The sequence below is a fragment of the Lynx canadensis genome, chromosome C1 (assembly GCF_007474595.2).
Source record: "Lynx canadensis isolate LIC74 chromosome C1, mLynCan4.pri.v2, whole genome shotgun sequence".
Classification (NCBI taxonomy): domain Eukaryota; kingdom Metazoa; phylum Chordata; class Mammalia; order Carnivora; family Felidae; genus Lynx; species Lynx canadensis.
This window is the reverse complement of record NC_044310.1, coordinates 37915318-37936269: the sequence shown is the minus strand read 5'-3', so window position 1 is coordinate 37936269 and position 20952 is coordinate 37915318. Positions and strand designations below refer to the sequence as shown.

The following is a 20952-nucleotide window of genomic DNA, read 5'->3' as shown; positions in this document are numbered from 1 at the left end:
GGTGCCAGGCATTCTGGTATTTTGTGAGAGCTGTCTTCCTAGCTTGCAGACAGCTGCTTTTCACTGCATCCTCACATAGCAGAGAGAGTGAGAGTGTGTGTGCACATGTGGGCACAAAGTCTGGGGTCTCCTTATGAGATCGCCAGTCCTTTCAGATTAGAACCTCACCTATGTGACCTCATTGAACCTTACTTAATTCCTTACTTCAAATGCAGTCGCAGTGGGAGTTAGAGCTTTGACATAGGAATTTTGGGGAGACACAGTTCTATCCTTTGCAGGGGCTTTTGGACTAAAGGTTGAAAAATCAATGATGCCATGTATAATCAGTATCTGAATAAATGAATGGTTGTATATCTAATAACAGAATATTTCTGGAAAGCTTTATAGAACCCATTTTACTTGGGCCTTTAAAAATACATCCTTTCTAGCTTCAGTTTGGCCTTCAGTGCTGCTTGATCATTTTATTCTCTTGTTGATTCTATAACATAGTCTAGACTTTCTAAGTTCTACTTCTCATTTTCTGTACATGACTTCATATTCTACTTCGTCAAAGAAAATGTCAGTTGTGGATGGAATTTTTCTCAGTTGTCTTCATCTCTACTTCAGTCTTCCTATTAATCTCCACTTTGTTTTTCCTTCTACTCTGCCTTCTTAATCATGTTAACACCTTTGCATTTATTTATTTTGACCATAAAACATAATAATAAAAAACAAATTTGTATAATGGGTTCCAATTTTAAAGCTTTTCATATTTATTATATAATTGGATTATATGCAGACTTATAAATTGAACAGGAATTTTTACCCCCGTCTTAAATGACAGAAAACAAATTTTGCAAATCTGAGAAAGAGCTCAGTCTGCATCCCTGTGTCTTTATCATCCTCTCTCCCTCCTTTCACTGTTAGACATTCAAGTGAACATTGCTTCCATTTCTTTATCCATTACTCCTAAACTATTTGGAGACAATGAATTTTATGAGAACTCTCAAAACTGAAGAGTCCTTCTGTTTCTTTAAAAGAGATAGGAAATCACCTTTGTGGAACTGAAGAAGCAGACCTTGCTTTAGGCAAAATTGTGAAATACACGTGGGATATATGGTTGATTTCTGGTAGCCTTAACATCACTTTTAACATCCTCACATGCCTTAGCATTGCCTTATTACACTGGGTGCCTCTTTCATTTGGCAGAATATGGATTTTATATGTCTTCCTAAACTCGTGAAAGTAAATTTAATGTTTTGATAGCTAGGTGTGTGGTATCTGGTGGATACTTAACTCGTGTTTGAATTTATGAATGAATATCACATCAAAGTCAGAGTTTTCTGCTTAGATTTTTGTATTGCCTATAATCTGGCTGCTCCTACTCCTTGTGTTCCCATTATGTCATCACTGTCTTTCTTATCTAGGTCATGGCTACATTTCTACTTCTGGATTTTAACTCACTCAATGTATTAGGGTAATGCCAGATGTTCTGAAACTTTACTATTACAGTGTTTTAACACAGCGTAAGTTTTATTTCTCATTAACAGTCCAGTGCATCTGTTTCTTAAAAGCCTGGAAGTGCTCTAAGTCACTTCTTATGTTCCATTGACAAGAACTGGTCACGTGGCCATATCTAGAAGCACAGGGAGGAGAGTGGCTAGTAAGTAGGGATCCTGGGTAGGCAGCCAATTCCCACTAATCTTATGCTTCATCAGAGGGGACACAAATTTTAGTGGACAGCTAACCATATCTGACACAGTCTACCCCTCTGACCCCCAAATATCTTTGCATACCTTTCTTCCCTCACATAGAACATAATCATGTCCTCCTCAAGAAAGACCACTCAGAGTTCCCTGCAGTCACTTGAATGTAGCTTGAAGGCCAGGATCTTGGGATGATGGACAGGCCAGTCCATCAGATGTAGATAGGACTTCTTATGATCCGGTGACCTGTGAATTGGCATGATCTCTCCCCTATCTCACATTCCCACCCTACCTGAATGCCATTTCTGATCTACTTTGTTAGAGCAGGAGCAGGATAGCTGGGGACCTGGGTGCCCTGACTTGAACAAGGGAAAACTAGAGGGTAAAGAGCAGTTCTCAGTCTGCAACAGTGCTGAATCATGCCAGGTGAGCTTTGTGAATACCCTGCTGCCCTGACAGCAGAGGTATTTCTTTGCATAGACATTGGTGAAATTATGTTGCTTAGAATAGTAACTGTATGACTTAAAATTATAGTGTGAATAGGTGTAAGAAGCTTGAATCTAACTTGGAGGGGACATGGACCTAAATGGAAACCAATATACAAGTCTGGTAATGTTGGTCCGTGTGCTGCTTGCATGCTTTGTGTCTTGTGCCCCAACCTAGCAGTTGTCTCAAATGGGAGACCTGACAAGTCTGCACTTCTAGGAGGATGGAAGGTTTGGAAGCAATCTCTTCTACAGCAGTTTTTTCCCATGGAGAGAACAAAGAAACACTGAAGAAGTTTTCATGATACTTTGACAAGTGACCCACGGCAGAGTTTTTATTATGAGGATTGTGGTGTGATGAGAATTTCAGAGCCTGTTCATCCATGGGCCTAACTCGAGGATGGATTTGGTAGCTCGACATTTTTTCATTTTCCTATGATCTTCTTCTCACAGACTCACAACAAAAAGTCACAAAGATAGAGATATATTAGTATTGTTGATAAAAAGACAGACATCCACCAGGATACAAATTTTCCAATCCGATCATATAATGACAAGATTAGTAAAGGGTTCTGCATCCTAGGAGACGAAGTAACTAAGCACTTGGGAAGTTTAACAAAAGGAAATCAGAGCCCAGACTCAACACCAAAGTTCATTCACCTTACTACTGCAGTCAGAGACTCACAGTAGGGAAGCTCACGAAGTCTCAGAAGAGTACGGTTTCTAAGTTGAAGGTTTTAGCTGTGGCAGCATGTGGGTGTCTATGTATATCTTAGTAGACTGTTAGGATTGTCAACTGCCAACTCACCAGAACCACCAGAATAACTAAATAATCTGTTGATACCAAGCAGAGCTGAGTTTCTGACATAATGCTTTAAGGTAGCGCCACCACTTGGACAGTCTGAGTAGTGTCTCTGAAAGGAGAAGGTTAGGGGCAGATATGTATAGGGTTTTGGGGTCTGAGCTCCAGTGTTTTAAGGTAGGGCTTTTAATGAGGGAATCTAATTGACAAAGTTTGTGATATAAAAGTTTGGGATTAATGAACACAAAGATTGGGTTCTTTAAGCGAGTCTTGATAAGTAAACACTTGATTTGATAAGGAAGGATTTGTCCAGTTGAGTGATCTTTTCTTCCGAGAAGGGAATTATTTGCCCAGATTAAGAATCTGTTGTTTCAAGAAGGGAGCTGATTGATGATTGAGCAGACCGTTTGTTCAGGTAAATGATTTATGGGAATGTCTTGAAGCAAATGATGGTATTTACTGGTTTGTAGCATTGTTTTCTTGGGCAAGAATTTCCTTGAACTCATGGTAAAGTCACATTGAGGTAGGTGGGTCTCAGTTCTTAGATCTGATATTTAAGCCATGTGAATGCAGGTGGTCTCAGTTCTCACGTGTCTCAGTAAAGATATGTATGCTTTTCCATTAATCTGTTACACATAGTTAGATTTATTCCTAGAAACCTTATAGTTTTGGTTCCTACTGTAAATAGGAATGTAATGTAAACTATATTTTTTGTGTTTTACTGATATATAGGTTTGAAGCTGATTTTGTATAACATTTTTGTCATAGATATTCTTGAATTTTTTAATAGAAGAAACTATCATTTGCGAAATGAATTTTATTTATGCCATTCGAAATATTTCTTTGTCTTAACTTTCTAATATCTTCAGTACAGTGTGAATAAAAGTGGTGATAGGGGACGTGGCAGGGACAGTTACTGCTTATTGGCTGTTCATATCCTCTTCCAGCTTTTCAAGCCCTTTTGCAGTTATTTAGGACCTACTCTAGCCGATGGGCTATGAATGAAAATTATGTGGATCCCTTCCATCTGAACCCTCTCTTGTTTCAGTGACAATGAGGCCTCACGTTCTAGATCATACAGCTATAAGTTGTTCAGTGTGTCTCATCAAAACAGTCCTTAGACAGTTTTTGTGAAGTGTAATTTTTCTTGCTAACCTCTGTTACCATAAAGCACGGGGAAAAATGAACCTTTATTATGTTAAGCCACTGATTTTCAAATTTAATTTGCTACCGCCGCATAGCCTAATACAGTGTTTTCTTGTCTTGATCCTGTCTTTGATAGATAGGATCATGTCTGAGGTTTCACACCTATAATGTTATTTGCAGTAGATTTTTGTTAAATATCCTTTTGCAAGTTAACTAAGTTCCTTTTGAGATTTCTTGTTTGCAAAGAATATTTTTTAATTATGAATGGATGTTGAATATTATCAAACGGATTTTTTTCAGCATCTATTGATTGATACTGATTTTTTTCGTAGTGAATTAATAGATTTTCTAATGCTCACCTATCTTTGTATTCTTTGAATAAACCCAACTTGGTCATGTTATATATATATTTTTAACATTACTGAATTTAATTTGTTAATATTTTATTTAACACTTTTCCCACATATGGTTTCTAGTGAGGGGGGTCTGTAATTCCCCTTCTACTTTCCATGAGTGGTTTGGTAGCATTATTATGATCACATCATAAAATTAATTGGGTATGCCTTCTTTCTTCTTTGAGAACAGTTTGTCAGTTTGTTCCTGAGGTCTGTAGTTTGGGTTGTTAGTAAACCAGATTGTGAGACCATCTTCTGTGAGACTTTCCTTTCAGGCATCCTGGGAGGCTTGGGCTCTGGAGTTTTCCACTTGAGAGATCTGCCGTAGATCTCTCACGTGTCACTAGCCTGAGACCCCCTCACTTAATAGCTATTTAACTTTGCTTCAGTTTCCTCTCCTATGAAGTGGACAGAATCAAAATATTTCATAAGGTTGTTGTGGCGATTTAACAAGTTATTTATATAAATGCATAGAACAGTGGTCTAAGAAGGGAACCCTCCATACACACACATACACACAAGGATTGATCTATTTAGGAATTACTTACGATTTTCATTGCATTATTTTGGAATTTCTTGAATTCTCTCCAGTGTAAAGAAAGTATATCTTTCTAAAACCAATCCAGATAGCTGAGCATATGGATTTTTAAACTGGGTAAGATAGGAATTGATTATTCACTTGAAATAGGATTCACTAAGGAATGTTCTTGGCAAAACTGAGAAATTGCTTCTCTCTCTTTTGAATGAGAACCATACTTTCTTCTTATCATCCTAAAAGTAGTACCTATACTGCACTTTCCCCCTACAATCCTTAGTCTCAACTACTTCCCAGCTAATTCCATTAGAATTATTTGTATTTGTTTCTTAAATTTTATGCTCCATGACAAAGAAGAAGTTTTAGAGCGTGGTGTTTATACCAGGCATTAAGTCAGTTCAACAGATACTTGTTGGATAAGTGATTTCCCGTTTCCCATTATACTCAGTAGTTAATTATTCCTTCTATTAATTGGACCTTGAAGTTCCCATAAAATTTTATGGCCATAAATATGACTTATCAGCTTATCATGTAAACAACTTTTCAGGAATCTTATTTCATAAGTATGGTATAACCAAACCATTATATATCACAAATTTGAGAAGTGTGTCATTTGTATAATTGCATATATGGAATTACAATGAATTTTGTGTATGAAACTTTTCTACTTGTAACAGTTTTAGAGTGGTTTAAAAATACTAGATTTTTTATCTCAATACATTTTAACATTTGTAATATTGGAATTGTTACATACTGGAGATCTTAGAACAGACATTTAAAGATTTCCATAAATGTAAAAAGAAAAAGAAAAAAAAGTCTTTTTGCTGAAATATGAAGATTACTGTAAACAGAGGAAATAACTATTATTCTTCATAAACTAAGCCCTCTGCTTTGTGTTTTCACAATTTTACCACATTTTTGTGGCAAATCTGCAAGGTTATTTCCCCAGTTTGTATATAAGGAAACTAAAGCTTGGAAAGAAATGACCCGCTCAGGGTCACATAATTGGTAGGGATTTGAACCCAGGTCTTTGGACTGTAAGCCAGTGTTCTTGAAGAATTGTCCAAGAGATGGAACTCTTCTGTAATGAGCCAAAGAGATAATATTCCATGTAGTTTTGAAGTAAATAAGTAACCTATGGAAAACTCACAAGAGCTATGGAAATGTCTTAAGCTAAGGCTTAAGATTGAAAGTTTGAAATGGATTCTTATCCAAGACTTACTCCCTCATTATACCTTTAGTCCCCCATGCAGATATAAAACTTTACCAAACAAATGTTTGCTGTAATTCCATGGAAAGAATATATCCTAGCTGTGGTCCCATGGCACACTTATTATATATCTATTCAGTTCTAATTTCCTTCCTCATTTTATCATTGTTTTTTCATGTCTGCCCTCATGGATTATAACTTCTTTGAGGTCTTCTGTTACATTTATTTGTGATTGTTGTCTCCTCCCTTGTTTAGTACTTGATACATAGAATATGCTTAAAAAATGTTGAATAGGGGCGCCTGGGTGGCGCAGTCGGTTAAGCGTCCGACTTCAGCCAGGTCACGATCTCGCAGTCTGTGAGTTCGAGCCCCGCGTCGGGCTCTGGGCTGATGGCTCAGAGCCTGGAGCCTGTTTCCGATTCTGTGTCTCCTTCTCTCTCTGCCCCTCCCCCGTTCATGCTCTGTCTCTCTCTGTCCCAAAAATAAATAAACGTTGAAAAAAAAATTAAAAAAAAAATGTTGAATAGTATTGAGTTACAGCACTTAAGTTTCTCTACAATGTGCTCCTTTCCACCTCTAAGATACTGTCTCTCCTATTAGTTTCCTATAGAGATAGCCAAGTTATTGTCGTCTGTGGTCCTCTTTCCTTGTGCCTTTTCCCCCATTCTGACTGCCCTTTCTCCTTTTCTCTACTAATGGCCTTGATTCCAGTCCCACCTTCTCCATGAGACTTCCACCATTTAGACCAAAATCTTTGAATATCCTTCTGTATTGTCATTATGATGTATTTGATGCAAGTTATCTTGTCAGTTATCTTTGTGTTTATGCCCCATCTCATCTGGATTGTAAGTTCAAACCCCTATACCTTTCTAGATATGAGTATTAGCTAACATGTGGTGCAAGAGATTGTCAGTGAATATTCTTATAAATAGAGGAACATGGCTGTGTTTAAAATATTGCTGACTAGTTTGGGGAGAAAATTTAGTAAAAAAAAAAAAAAAGGGAAAAGAAAAATGAAGTGGTCTGCTAACCAACATGACTCAGTTGGCATTGAAGTTAATGAAGAGAAAATAATCTGTACCATAAGCCAAGAGACTCATATTTGGATAGAATTCTAGAAACAGCATTACAGCACTTTTTTTCTTTCCTATCAGTCTCTTCACATATATGCTTAACATTTGTTGACTATGGACATCTTTGATCTTGTTTTTGACATTCACTGTGCTTTTACTTTATGTGAACAACTAACATTGAAATAATTTCCAATTTTTATTCAATCTAGATCATATATTTCTTGGTCAGTTATTTGGGACTGTAACTGAGCCGTTTGAACCATGTGCTATTTGGTTCTGGGATGAAAGCTTGGTTCTCTTAGCTGATTGCTGAGTCACCATATGTTGCTCTAATTCTGGAAAGCAGTGAAAATTGTGGTAGTGTTGAAGCAAAAAGTTGTGTTGGACTGGTGTTTTAATAATAAATGACTTATATTTATTGTATAACTAATTCACACACCTAGATGTTCTATAACATACTTTAAATTATGGAAAATCTATAAGATAGTGATTATTAACTCTACTTTACATATGAGGGAAAGAAGTCTGAGAAAGATAAGGTATCTTTCTTAAAGGCCAAATATTTACCAAATAGTACTGCTAGAACATTTGCTCATAAAGGCAGGGACTTAGTTGTGTTCACTGTTGTAGTCCCAACACTTAAAATAATGACTGGAGATTAAATATTTATTAAATGAGTGCAATTTCTCTCTCTCATTCTCTCTTGAACTCAACTCCAGATTATCACTCCCATCACTCCATCAGTGCTACTCTTGTTGATGTTACTGATGACTCTCCAATTGCTAAAATCCAAAGTTCCATTCTCAGTCTTTTCCAATTTGATTTATCAGCATATTTAACTTAGTTAGTTACTCCCCTTACTTGAAATGCATTCTTCAACTGACCACACATTCTCCTGTTTCTTCCCCTTCTTCCCTGCCCACTCCTCAGTCTGATGTTTCCTTGCTATCTTCTCAGCCTTTCAGTAGTGGAGTATTCCCCAGGGCTCTGTCTTCAGATGTATTCTTCTTTTTACTTATGCTCACTTCCTTGGTGATATCACCTAGTGCCCTATCTTTAAATACCATTTATATCTTTATCCTGGACTCTTCTCCTGAATTCTACTCTAATATGTTGGGTGATTAATAAATTAATAGGTATAAGCAGCTCAACATGTGCAGAAACAGGCTCCTAATATTTACTCTTCTATCCTTCCAGTTGGAAGGGTGTAACTGAATCATATAAACCCAATTCTTCTGGTTGATTAGGCCAAAAAACGGGTGTTATCTTTGACATCCAGTCCATTAGCGAATCCTGTTGGCCCTATTTTTCAAATGCCTTTTCAATCTGATCACTTTTCACCTCCATTGATATCATTCTTATTCAAGCCAGCATCCTTTTCCATATTTTGTTATAATCATTTCCTAGCTGATTTCCCTGTCTCTGCCGTTGGCCCACTCTATAGACAGTTCTTAACAAAGTAGCCAGTGAGATCTTATTTAAAAAAAAAAAAAAGTTACAGCATAGAATCCTAAATCCTTAAAACTACCTTTTTGACCTCATTACCTACTATTTAGTTCAGCCCTATTGGTTTCCTTGCTATTTCTTTTTTTTTTTTTTAATTCTTTAAGTGTTTTTTTTTTATTTATTTATTTTTTGAGTGAGAGAGAGACAGTACAAGCAGGGGAGGGACAGAGAGAGAGGGAGACATAGAATTCAAAGACAGGCTCCAGGCTCCAGGCTCTGAGCTGTCAGCACAGAGCCCAACACGGGGCTCAAACTCATGAATTGTGAGATCATGACCTGAGCCGAAGTTGGATGCTTAACTACCTGAGCCACCCAGTTGCCCCTTCCTTGCTATTTCTAATACATCAGGCATGCTTTCCACCCCATCCCACAGGATCTTTGTGTTTATTTTTCTCTCCTTCTGGAATGATCTTCCCACAGATGTCCCCATGACTTAGGTCTTGTGGTCTTTAGTAAGATCTTCAGGCCTTTACTCCTTAGGTCTTTACTAAGATATTCTCTTTCTCTGCGAGGTCCCCCTTGATTATCTTATTTCAAATTGCAGCTCCTGGGATGCCTGGGTGGCTCAATAGGTTAAGTGTCTGATTCTTGATTTTGGCTCAGGTCATGATCTCACATTCATTTCATGAAATCGAGCCCTTTTTCGTTCTCCGCACTGGCAGTGTGGAACCTGCTGGGATTCTCTCTTTCCCTCTTTTTCTGTCCCTCCCCTGCTCTCTCTCATGCTCTCTCTCTCTCAAATAAATAAAAAAATAAAGTGAAATGAAATGAAATAAAATAAAATTCCATCTCCTTCCCTATATACCCCTCCCACACCACCCATCAGTACCTCTTATCTCCTTTCCTGCTTTATTTTCTTCTTATGATATTCACCATCCTTTAACATACTATGTATTTTACCTATTTATCTTAGGGTGTGTGTTTAAAACTCCCTCTCCATAGTAGTATGTAAAGTTTACTAGAATATAAGTTCCTCATATAAAGGTAGTTATATAATGTTTTTATCCTGATTCATTCGTCTGTCCTCAGAACAAATGAATCAATGAATGAGTATTAGGGTAGAATTCTGTTCTGATTGGCCTGATAGCTAAACTAGGCTGTCATTAATTTCTGTGTATTGTCCTTGGTTTTATATATACACCCCTACCTTTACCCTACCACTACTCAAAAGCCTTTGGAATTGATAATTGTAAATTTTAGACATGGAATGAACAATCTAGATGTATTTAATATTTTTTTTAATGTTTATATATTTTCGAGAAAGAGCATGAGTGGGGGAGGGGCAGAGAGAGAGGGAGACACAGAATCTGAAGCAGGCTCTAGGCTCTGAGCTGTCACAGAGCCTGATGCGGGACTTGAACTCACTGACCGTGAGATGTGAGATCATGACCTGAGTCGAAGTCAGGCGCTTAACTGACTGAGCCACCCAGGTGCCCCTAATATTTATTCTTATGGTGGTAATGATTACTGCTACATTCTAAAATTTACCTTCATATATGGCTGTGGCATTATACGTGTTTGGTTTTTTTTTTTAATTCTTATAAATGTTCTAAGGTGGTGTGTATATGTGTGTGTGTATGTAATAAATGTATAGCACATTTATTATGTGTATACAAATATAATTTTTTAAACAGGTTATCAGGACACCCCATGGGAGAGACTACGATGACTCCTTGGAAAGGTGTGATGAGTATTTAAGCTCAAGGTCATGTAGCAAGCCCCAGAATTCAGCAAGGACCCTACTAGTCCATTCAGCACCCTCAACAATGCCGAAGCATTCTCCAAGTCCTGTGCTTAATCGAGCTTCTCTCAGGGAAAGGTAATACTTAGTCTTTCCTACTGTACTGATTTTTTTAATAACCATCATTAGAAAAGAGAAGGCAGAAATAATGTATGTGAACTGATTATTTGTACAAGTATAATTTGATTTTAAAAGGCTTACTTGTTTTTGTTTAGACTATAGTACATATTATATAGCATTAGATATTTCTCCCGAGCCCAGTCCTCTTGAAGTGAGTTATTAACTATTAATGGGTTTATTAATTAGGATCACTTTAACCCTAATTCAATACTATGGTTTTTAAAAGTGAAAAATAGTGCATGATGGTTTATTTTCAATAGATCCATAGGGATTTAACATTATAGGCATGGCTTATGTATAAAAATAGCATAGGTTATACTTTCCTTTTAGTGATAATGATGCTGCTATATATTGTTGGTATATGGTATTTATTTTCCTCAAATAACCTCTCCCCAACTCCCCAAGAGAATTTTAATCATGTAAAAATTCCAGCCCTCCCTCTAAAAAAGCTTTGGCAACTGAAGTTAGATACTTGTTATAATTTGAATGTGAAAGAAATAATTCCTCTTTATCTGTTTTTGTTGTTGTTGAATTCAAATTGGAAATTCATTGCCTGACTAACTAATAGTAACATAGAAAACAGTTGTCATAAATTGAAAAAAAAACAAAAAACAACCCTACCCTAGGTAGTTTAAAACTTTTATAGAAATTTGAATTCCTCATGGTCCTTGCAACTTAACAGAAGATCATGGGAGAGGGGAAGGGAAGAAAAAAAAAAAAGTTAGAGAGGGAGGGAGGCAAACTATAAGAGACTCAAAAACTGAGAATAAATTAAAGGTTGATGGGGGTGGGTGGGAGGGGAAAATGGGTGATGGGCATTGAGGAGGACAACTGTTGTGATCAGCACTGGGTGTTGTATGGAAACCAGTTTGACAATGAATTTCATATTAAAAAAAAAAAGAAAAGAAATTTGAAAGCCACACATTCTATCAACAACATGGAAATGAAATCTATCTTTAGGTGGTGTCAAAAATCTGAAGTAGCACACCCAGTTTGTATAGCGTATTATGACCACCAGACATTAATTGATAAAATTTACACTAACTGTATAGTCTGTCAAAAGTTCATCTCAAAACTGATGGTTTGAGCAAGAGTGTATCAGTTTGGAAACTGTATTAAAACATCCTTATTCTGAAAGAAAAAAAGTCCCTATTCTAAACAGATAGATTTCTTTCCCCATTAGCCCTATAAACGTTCAAATGGATGTATGGAGGTCTGCTGGAGACCCTGAGATAGGGAATTTTGCTTAATGTTGCCTCTAATCTTTGGAATGATGCCTGTGGGATCATCGAGTTCACAGACAGATGGATAGATAAAAAGATATATCTCCATGTTTATATAGAGAGATATGTACCTATGTTTCTATAGGCTTTGAAAGTTCCAGAGAAAGTCTTGAAAAGAGATTTTTCTGCTGAAGTCTGATAACCTGTGTCGCAGTTGCCAGGGGACTTTAATTTCCACATCTGCTCCAGTGGTCAGATGTTCAGATACTCTCTTTTTGCTGACTTTCAGAATTAAGCACTTGTGGTTTTGTTGATTAGGTTCTTTGCCATCTCTGTAGGTTTTCAAGACATTTTTTATCTATATCTCCTTGGAAATGTTTTTATGAATATTGTTTTATTTTCCTGCTTTTTCACAGATTTTGCAGAACTCTCCAGTTGTCTACCACTGTAGTACAATATAAATTTTAGTCTTGTGTAATTGTATCCTGAGGTCTAATTTCATCCCGGCTTTTGAAGTCAGTTTTTCCAAGTTGACAAATTCTTCACTGAGGCTGTATTCAAAAATTCTTCACTGAAGGCAGCTAAACTCAGCTGTCCCTTTTTCATATCCCAGTGCAGGTGATGGCTTCCAGTAGCAAGTGGCATTTACACATCTATTCTGATGCTTGGTAGTAGATGCAGTAAGGTCTTTGCTAGAAGGAAATGAGTGGTTCTAATATTAAACATTACCTACATGACTAGAGCAAGGTTGAGGTGCTTTTAAAATAATATAATAGCAATTCAGTTTTAAATTCATCTAAGTAAAGTAATAAAACTTTATTGGGGTACTCTTTAGGGTAGATAAACTTTTTTACTTTTGCTAAAGTGGAACACTTCTACTTTGAGTGTATGTTTTGTAAAAGATTTAGATTTGGTTATAAAGGAAAATAAAATGTCTTTAAGACATATTACTAGGAACAAACACATTTTGTTCTTTTTAGCACACTCAGTACCACACCTTTTTTTTTGTTTTAATTTTTTTTTTTTAACGTTTATTTATTTTTGAGACAGAGAGAGACAGAGCATGAACGGGGGAGGGGCAGAGAGAGAGGGAGACACAGAATCGGAAGCAGGCTCCAGGCTCTGGGCCATCAGCCCAGAGCCCGACGCGGGGCTCGAACTCACGGACCGCGAGATGGTGACCTGAGCCGAAGTCGGACGCTTAACCGACTGCGCCACCCATGTGCCCCAGTACCACACCTTTAAATACAAGACATTCTCTGATAATGGCTCTTTTAGATTACTGAACAATATACTTACAGGGCATTTATAAAATCCAACAGAATCAATAAACAATTTAAACTGACGTAAAAATAGATTGTATGTCCCAGGCAAAATTGGGAGCATGACAAAACATAAAGCTATAGAAGTTATCTGGGTTGGGGCGCCTGGGTGGCGCAGTCGGTTAAGCGTCCAACTTCAGCCAGGTCACGATCTCGCGGTCCGTGAGTTCGAGCCCCGCGTCGGGCTCTGGGCTGATGGCTCAGAGCCTGGAGCCTGTTTCCGATTCTGTGTCTCCCTCTCTCTCTGCCCCTCCCCCATTCATGCTCTGTCTCTCTCTGTCCCAAAAATAAATAAACGTTGAAGAAGTTATCTGGGTTAAATATTAAGATGAAATAAGTTTTCCTTTAAGATTTCTGTGAAGTGTTGACTCCTAAATCATGTATATGAATAAACAGACTTTCAAAAACTATTAGTGGGGCTCCTGGGTAGCTCTGTCAGTTAAGTGTCTGACTCTTCATTTTGGCTCAGGTCATGATCTTACAGTTCGTGGGATCAAGCCCTGTGTCGGGCTCTATGCTGTCAGTGCAGAGCCTGCTTGAGATTCTTTCTCTCCCTTTTTCTGTGCCCATCCCCTGCGTGCCGTATACTCTCTCTCTGTTTCTCTCTCTCCCAAAAATAAAACTCTTATTAGTGACTGTAAGCAAATAAATTTCTTTATTTATAGTGAAGGTGCCTTTTGCTTGAAGCCCATTTAAAAAATATCTTCAGTAGAGTTAACACACATAAAATGGTTTCAATCTTTATTATAAGTCTTACATTTCAGAAACAGTTTTCTCCTCAAAGTATAAATATTAATATTATGACTTATAATTTGTATTAGGCTGTAAAGTTATTACTAAAAACAGACTAAGAAATACTAGCAAATTTAATTAAAAAGGAGCTGATACTCTTTTTAATCATGCTTACCGTTTTGAATTTTGTAAATGAAGTTAAAGATTGTTAGGCAATCATTTCTTATACCACAGCACAGACTAGTGGACCCTCTCATAGCACACTGAAGACACCCTCTTGGAACTGCACATTTGGATCTCAGATTTTCAAGATGTGTTGCATATGTAGCAAATATAACAAAGTTGGCCATATATTTGTGTAGCTTCAATAACACTTCCTTTTACAAATATGGGAGATGAAAATTTAGATACAGTTGATCATCCATTAGTGATTACATTCTTTAAAACAGGTTATGTAAATCATTTATCCTGCTAAAGAGTTTATACCTTGTGTAAATATATAAAATTGTAACTTTGTAAGAATAAGCTAGGAGGAAAAAAGGCAAAGATGTAAGCAATCTAGTAGCATTTTAGTACCCATTCCTTTATGAAGGAATTATCAATAACACTTTGTATAGATGAATTATAATCAGATGGACCTGGAAATTTTCATTATTACTTGTATAAAATAAAGTAACTTCAGAATACTAATGCCAGTTTTGAGTTTGAGCGGGAATAAGAAAGAGGAATGGTTGTTTTATTTCTTCTTTAACTCCAAAACTCAGATTTTCATAAAAGTCTCATTTTCCTTTCCTTTTACAATATTCACTTAAAAAGCACATTTATAGGAGAGACTAGAGAAGTGATTGATATCTGTGCTGAGAGGGAATCCTTCAATTTTGATACCCCCCTATCTTCTGAAGGAGTAAGAGCATGATTGCATTCTAAATAATATTTTCATCTATTTGAACATTTTGTTTCGTTTCATAAAATTAGTTTTATTGCTCTGTATACATAAAGGCATTTTATCCACATAATTTAAGAGAGTGTGATTAAATTACTGGAAAATAAGAACTAATTTTAAAGGCACTATACATGGAATTATTGTTCTAATCTGAAAATCTGTATCTTTATTTAGAGATAAAGCTCTAAAGAATTGTGTATGGAAATCATTAAAATGATTAACTACTTAGGTGTGCTCTCCCTAATTCACATCAAACGTTATTATTACTGCCTATTGCACATATTATGAAGGCGTAATATTTCCGTCGAGAATCAGTGCCTGATTTTACATCTGCCTCTCATCTTTGGTCAAAGAAGAAAATATGCTATTTAAATCTTTCTGTGTCATCACACCGGGATAAGAAAAAACAATGACTTTTGGTGTCTGGCATTTGGACAGATTTCTTTCTCTCCCTCTGGCTACAAGTCACCTTTGTTTTTTATGCCTACAGATTCCATTCTGATTGGTGTTCACCTTCAAACTGCGATGAGATCCATGACCGGGTAAAAAATGTCTTGAAATCACATCAGGCTCATCAAAGACATTTATATGTTAGTTTCTAAAATTTCCTCTTGAAGGCCTTTTCTAATTGGGCAAGAGAACCACTCCAGATGCTTAAGCCTGTAATAGTTAATCACTGAAAGAGAAGAAAAAAAGATACAACCTCCATTTGGTGGAAGTCAGTGGTTTTGCTAAAGGCAACATCTCTAACTTCCTCTTGACCTGAGTCATTGTGCAAAATGTTTGACATCATCTGAACTCTAAACAGTGTTATTGATCACATCTCGTAGTAAGTAGTGACTTTATGATAATTATTTCATTGCCTTCCAAGTATGGGGGCTCTTGTTTTATGGCCCAGTATAAAACAATTCCATTTCTTGCAAATAGATTGTATTCTAAATGGTAGAATGAGGGGAGGTGGGGTGAGAAATAATTATTTTGAAAAAGCTTCCCAGCTGATTTTTATGTTATTTGAAAGAGGAAAAGAGCCAGTCAGGTTTACTGGGTTTAATATTAGAGACCATCAATATGAGAATATTTTCTGAGGTAAGGCAAATAAACATATATATGACGGGCAGCTGGGAAATAATTACAGTGCATTCTTTTTGTGATTTTTTTGTTTCAGCAGTTTAAAAAACAATCATTTATCATGAGTGTCATGTTGGGAATCTGACATTTCCTCTCTCTCGCATTTCCTCTCAGCTGCTGCCACTTCAAGGGTAAACATTATCCTAAGGTCTAATGGCAAGTTTAGTCTTATGTGTTTTAATCTTTATATAAGTGACATCCTTCAGTATGTACTTTTTTTCTCTGACTTGTTTCACTTTGATTTTGCAATTCAGACTATCGTGCGCTACAGACATCTTGTTATATTTAGAAACAGTTCTTCACTTTTGCTGCTATACAGTATTTTATTTTATGAAGCTACTACTGTTGATTTATTCATTCCTCTGTTAATGGACATTTGGGTTGTTTCTGGTTTGGGCTCTTATAAAGCTGCTATAAGCATTGTATGTGTACCTTGATGCGTATATAGAATATAATGATGCAATGAAGGTATCATTGTATTGAGTATGTATTCTTATTTGGAATTGCCCAGTCATGGGCTATGTGTACACTCAGCCCTAGAAGGTGCTGTCAAAAGAATTTTTCAAGTGATTTTAACTACCTGTGTGTGAGAGTTGTACTTGCTGTACATCCTCACTGCTACTTGATTGATGTGTGTGTGTATGTGCTTATGTGAGTTTTCCTTTTGGCATTTGGTAAGAGGTAGTTTATCATATAATGGTTTTAATTTGCTATTTCCTGATGACTAATGTATATGTTTATTGGCCATTGGATATTCTCTTTTGTGAATGCTTGTTCAGGTTATTTGTGAATTTTTGTACTGAATTGTCTCCTTTTGGTTTTTTGTTCAGAGTTCCACATAGATCCTTGATATGAATTCTTGTCTTTTCTCACTCTATGCCTCATCTTTTTATTTTCTTAGTGACATCTTTGATGAAAAAAAATTCTTGATCCTAATGAATCTATTTCATTATTTTTAATTTGTTGATCAGCATTTTTAGAAATTTTGTGTACTTCGAGACTTTCTCCTATGTTTTCCTCTAATGGGTTTTTGGTTTTTTTTCACATTTAAATGTATGTTCTGGTTAAAATTATTTTTTCTGTATCATGGTAGATAGATCTCAAATCCCAAGAAAGGTTTAAGCCTCCACATTTCTTTCTAGTTTTATTAATTTTATATATTTTGAAGCTGTGTCATTGGTTGGATATAGACTTCAGACTGTGATATGAGCCTTTTATTGTGAATGCCCCTATTCATCTCCTTGCTTGAGGGTAGTACGTTTTATCTGATATTTGTATAGTTAGAATGGCTTTATTTTGGCTAGTCTATGAATGGTATATTTTTTTTTATTTTTTTATTTTTATCATTGTATTTAAAGTGTATATATTGTGAGTAGCACGTTTTGTTTTTGTTTTTGAAGAATTAAAATCTAGGATTTTTATGTAGATTGATTGTCTTTGGTTGGAATTAGCAAGCATTTTTATAACTTATTTTCCTTTTTATTAACTTGTTAATTCATTTTCTAACTCTTCTATTATTGGCTGCTCTGGAGATTTCAGCTTGCACACTTGACAAATTATTTTTTGTTGACCTCCCTACCAGTATTGGGGCCTAAAAACATTTAACCCGTCCCCTTTTTTTCATATTTTTGCATTTTAATTTTGTACTTTAATTCTACATGTATAAAACACACAAGACATTAATTTTGTTTATATGATGTTTATTCATACTAATCACTTATTTATCTGTTCTATTATTCTTCATTCTTTCCTGCAATTCCATGTTCCCATATGGATTCTAGAGTCATTTTCCTTCTGCCTGAAGAGCGTCCTTTAATACTTCTTTCATGACATTCTCCTGGCTGTGAATTCTGATTTTGTTTGAAAACATCTTGTTTTCACTTTTATGTGGGATGGTTTTACTGGATATAAAACTCTAGGTTGGTAGTTATTTTCTTCTCTTTTATTTTTTTATTTTTTTAACGTTTATTTTTCAGAGAGAGACAGCGTGAGTGGGGGAGAGGCAAAGAGAGAGACAGGGAGACACAGAATCCAAAGCAGGCTCCAGGATCCAAACCCACTGAGCCACCCAGGCAACCCTCTTTGTCATTTTAAAGAAGCTATTCCATCGTCATCTGGCTTCTTTTATGTCTTGAAAAGTCAGCTCCTACACTTTTGAAGTAATGTAGGTATTTCTCCTCCTACTCCCGTTATATTTAAAATTCACTCTTCCACTTTGTGTTTAGTAATTTTACCATTATATACCTAGATGTGGTATTCTTGGGTTAATCTATGTTAAGTTTTCAGAGCTTCCTAAATTTGTAGGTTGATATTTTTCATCAGTTTTAGAAAACCTGTAGCCATTATTTCTTTCAACATTGCTTCTGCCCCATTATCTGTTTCCCGTTCCTCTGGACTCCCAGTTATATAAGATTTTTAGACTGTATCTCATCTATATCTTATGCTTATTTTTATATTTTTAATTCTTTTTTCTTTTCCTCTCTCTCTCTCTAGTTTGATATTTTCTTTAGAAATGTCCTCTAGTGGGGCATCTGGGTGGCTCAGTTGGTTAAACGTCCGACTTCGCTCATGTCATGATCTCACAGTTCGTGAGTCCGAGCCCCGTGTCGGGCTCTGTGCTGACAGCTTGGAGCCTGGAGCCTGCTTCAGATTCTGTGTCTCCCTCTCTCTCTGCCCCTCACCTGCTCACACTCTGTCTCTCTCTGTCTCTCAAACATAAACAAACATTAAAAAAAAATTAAAAAAAAAGAAACATCCTCTAGTTTGGTAATCCTGTGTTCTGTGGTTACATTGATGTTAAAACTATTTGAAACTTTTTTAAAGACATTAACTTTCAAGAATTTTTTGAGAGGCATAAAATACCAAAACTAACTCAAGAAGAAATAGATAATCTCAATAGTTATATATCTATTAAATAAATTGAATTTGAAGTTAAGAATCTTACATAAAAGAAAACACCAGGCCCAGGTGGCTTCTCTGGTGAATTCTACCAAACCTTTAAGGAAAACATAATACTAGTCTTATGAGACAGAAAGTAGAAGGAGGAAAACTTCCTAAGTCATTTTATGAGGTCAACATTTACCCTAGTGTCAATGACATAATAAGAAAAGAAAAATATAGACCAAAATCTTCATGAACATATATGCAGATATCCTCAACAACGTATTAGCAGATCAAATCTAGCAGTATATAAAAATGAAAGTACATCGTAATCAAGTGGTCTCATTCTAGAAATGCAATATAAATTCATCCTATTGACAGGGTAGATAAGAAAAAGCTTATTTCTTCTGTATGTCATTTCAATAAGCACAGAAAAAGTATCCAACAAAATCCAGCTCTGTTCTTGATAAAAAGTCTCAGTAAAGTTGAGGTAGAAGGGAACTTCCTCAACCTAATAAAGAGCATCTTTGAAAACCTACAACTAACGTTATGCTTATGGATGAAAGACTGAATATTTTCCCCTAAATTCAGAAACAAGGATGCCCTCTCTTACCATTCATTTAACATCATAATGGGAGTCTTAGACAATGCAGGAAGGAAAAGGAAATGAAATGGATATAGGTTGGAAAGTAAGAAAAAAAACCCTTATGTTTGCAGAGGATATGGTTTTGCAGGAAATTCCACAGGATCTCCAGGAAAGCTCCCAGAATTAAAAAGTAAGTTTAGCAAGATCACAAAATAGAAAGAAAGCCCATTTTTTCCCTATATACCAGCAATGAATAATTGGTATTTTAAATTAGAAAATCCATACCACTTACAATAGCATTAAAATTCAAGTGTTTATGTATAATTCTAACAAAATATGTTCATTGTTTGCATTCTGAAAACTACATAATGCTGTTGACAGCAATCAAAGAAGATAGAACTAAGTGGAGATATAGCCCATGTTCACAGATTGGAGAACTCAAAATGAAGATGTCAGTTTTCCCCAATTTGATCTCTGGATTCAGTTCAATCATAATCAAAACCCTATCAAACTTTTTAATAGAAATTGACAAGCTGATTCTAAATTGTATATAGAAGGGCAAAGGAAATTGAAAAACCAAAAACAGTTCTGAAGAAGAACAAAATTGGAGGACCCACTACCTAATTCTAAGACTTACTGTAAACCAGGGGCGCCTGGGTGGCTCAGTTGGTTGAGCATTAGACTTCAACTCAGGTCATGATCTCACAGTTTGTGAATTTGAGCCTTGCATTGGGCTTTGTGCTGACAGCTCAGAGCCTGGAGTCTGCTTCAGATTCTGTGTCTCCCTCTCTTTCTGCCCCTCCCCTGCTCATGCTCTGTCTCTCTTGGGGGGGAAAAAAAACATTAAAAAAATTTTTAAAAAAGACTTACTGTAGGGGCGCCTGGGTGGCGCAGTCGGTTAAGCGTCCGACTTCAGCCAGGTCACGATCTCGCGGTCCGTGAGTTCGAGCCCCGCGTCGGGCTCTGGGCTGATGGCTCGGAGCCTGGAGCCTGTTTCCGATTCTGTGTCTCCCTCTCTCTCTGCCCCTCCCCCGTTCGTGCTCTGTCTCTCTCTGTCCCAAAAATAAATAAACGTTGAAAAAAAAAATTAAAAAAAAAAAAAAAAGACTTACTGTAAAGCACAACAGTGAAGACAGTATGGTATTGACTAAATAGTAGACACACATGTCAAAAGAACAGAATACATACTCCAGAAGAAGATCCGCATAAATATTGTCAACTGAGTTTTGGCAAAAGTGCAAAGTCAGTAAAACAGAGACTTTGCATTTGTTGTCTTTTCAATGCGTGGTTCTGGATTATAAAAATACACATTTGAAAATAGATCAGAAACCTAAAACATGGTAGAAAATCTAATTATTCATATTTGGAAATTACTTTTAAGATATGACTCCAAACACACCCATTAAAAAAATTGATAAATTAAACTCCATTAAAATTAAA

At 36.2% G+C, this 20952-nt stretch overlaps 1 protein-coding gene across 2 annotated transcripts in view; it reads left to right on the top strand.

Moving 5' to 3' along the window:
* The window catches only part of SPATA6 (spermatogenesis associated 6), a 144536-nt gene that overhangs the window by 86118 nt on the left and 37466 nt on the right, over nucleotides 1–20952 (top strand). Inside the window, exons 10-11 of one of the 2 annotated variants that reach the window (XM_030326743.1) lie at nucleotides 10472–10656; nucleotides 15409–15460. In XM_030326743.1, coding sequence (XP_030182603.1) covers nucleotides 10472–10656; nucleotides 15409–15460 — 237 coding nt within the window. Of the gene's footprint in view, nucleotides 1–10471; nucleotides 10657–15408; nucleotides 15509–20952 lie in introns of both variants that reach the window. The other variant, XM_030326742.1, reaches the window with a different exon arrangement.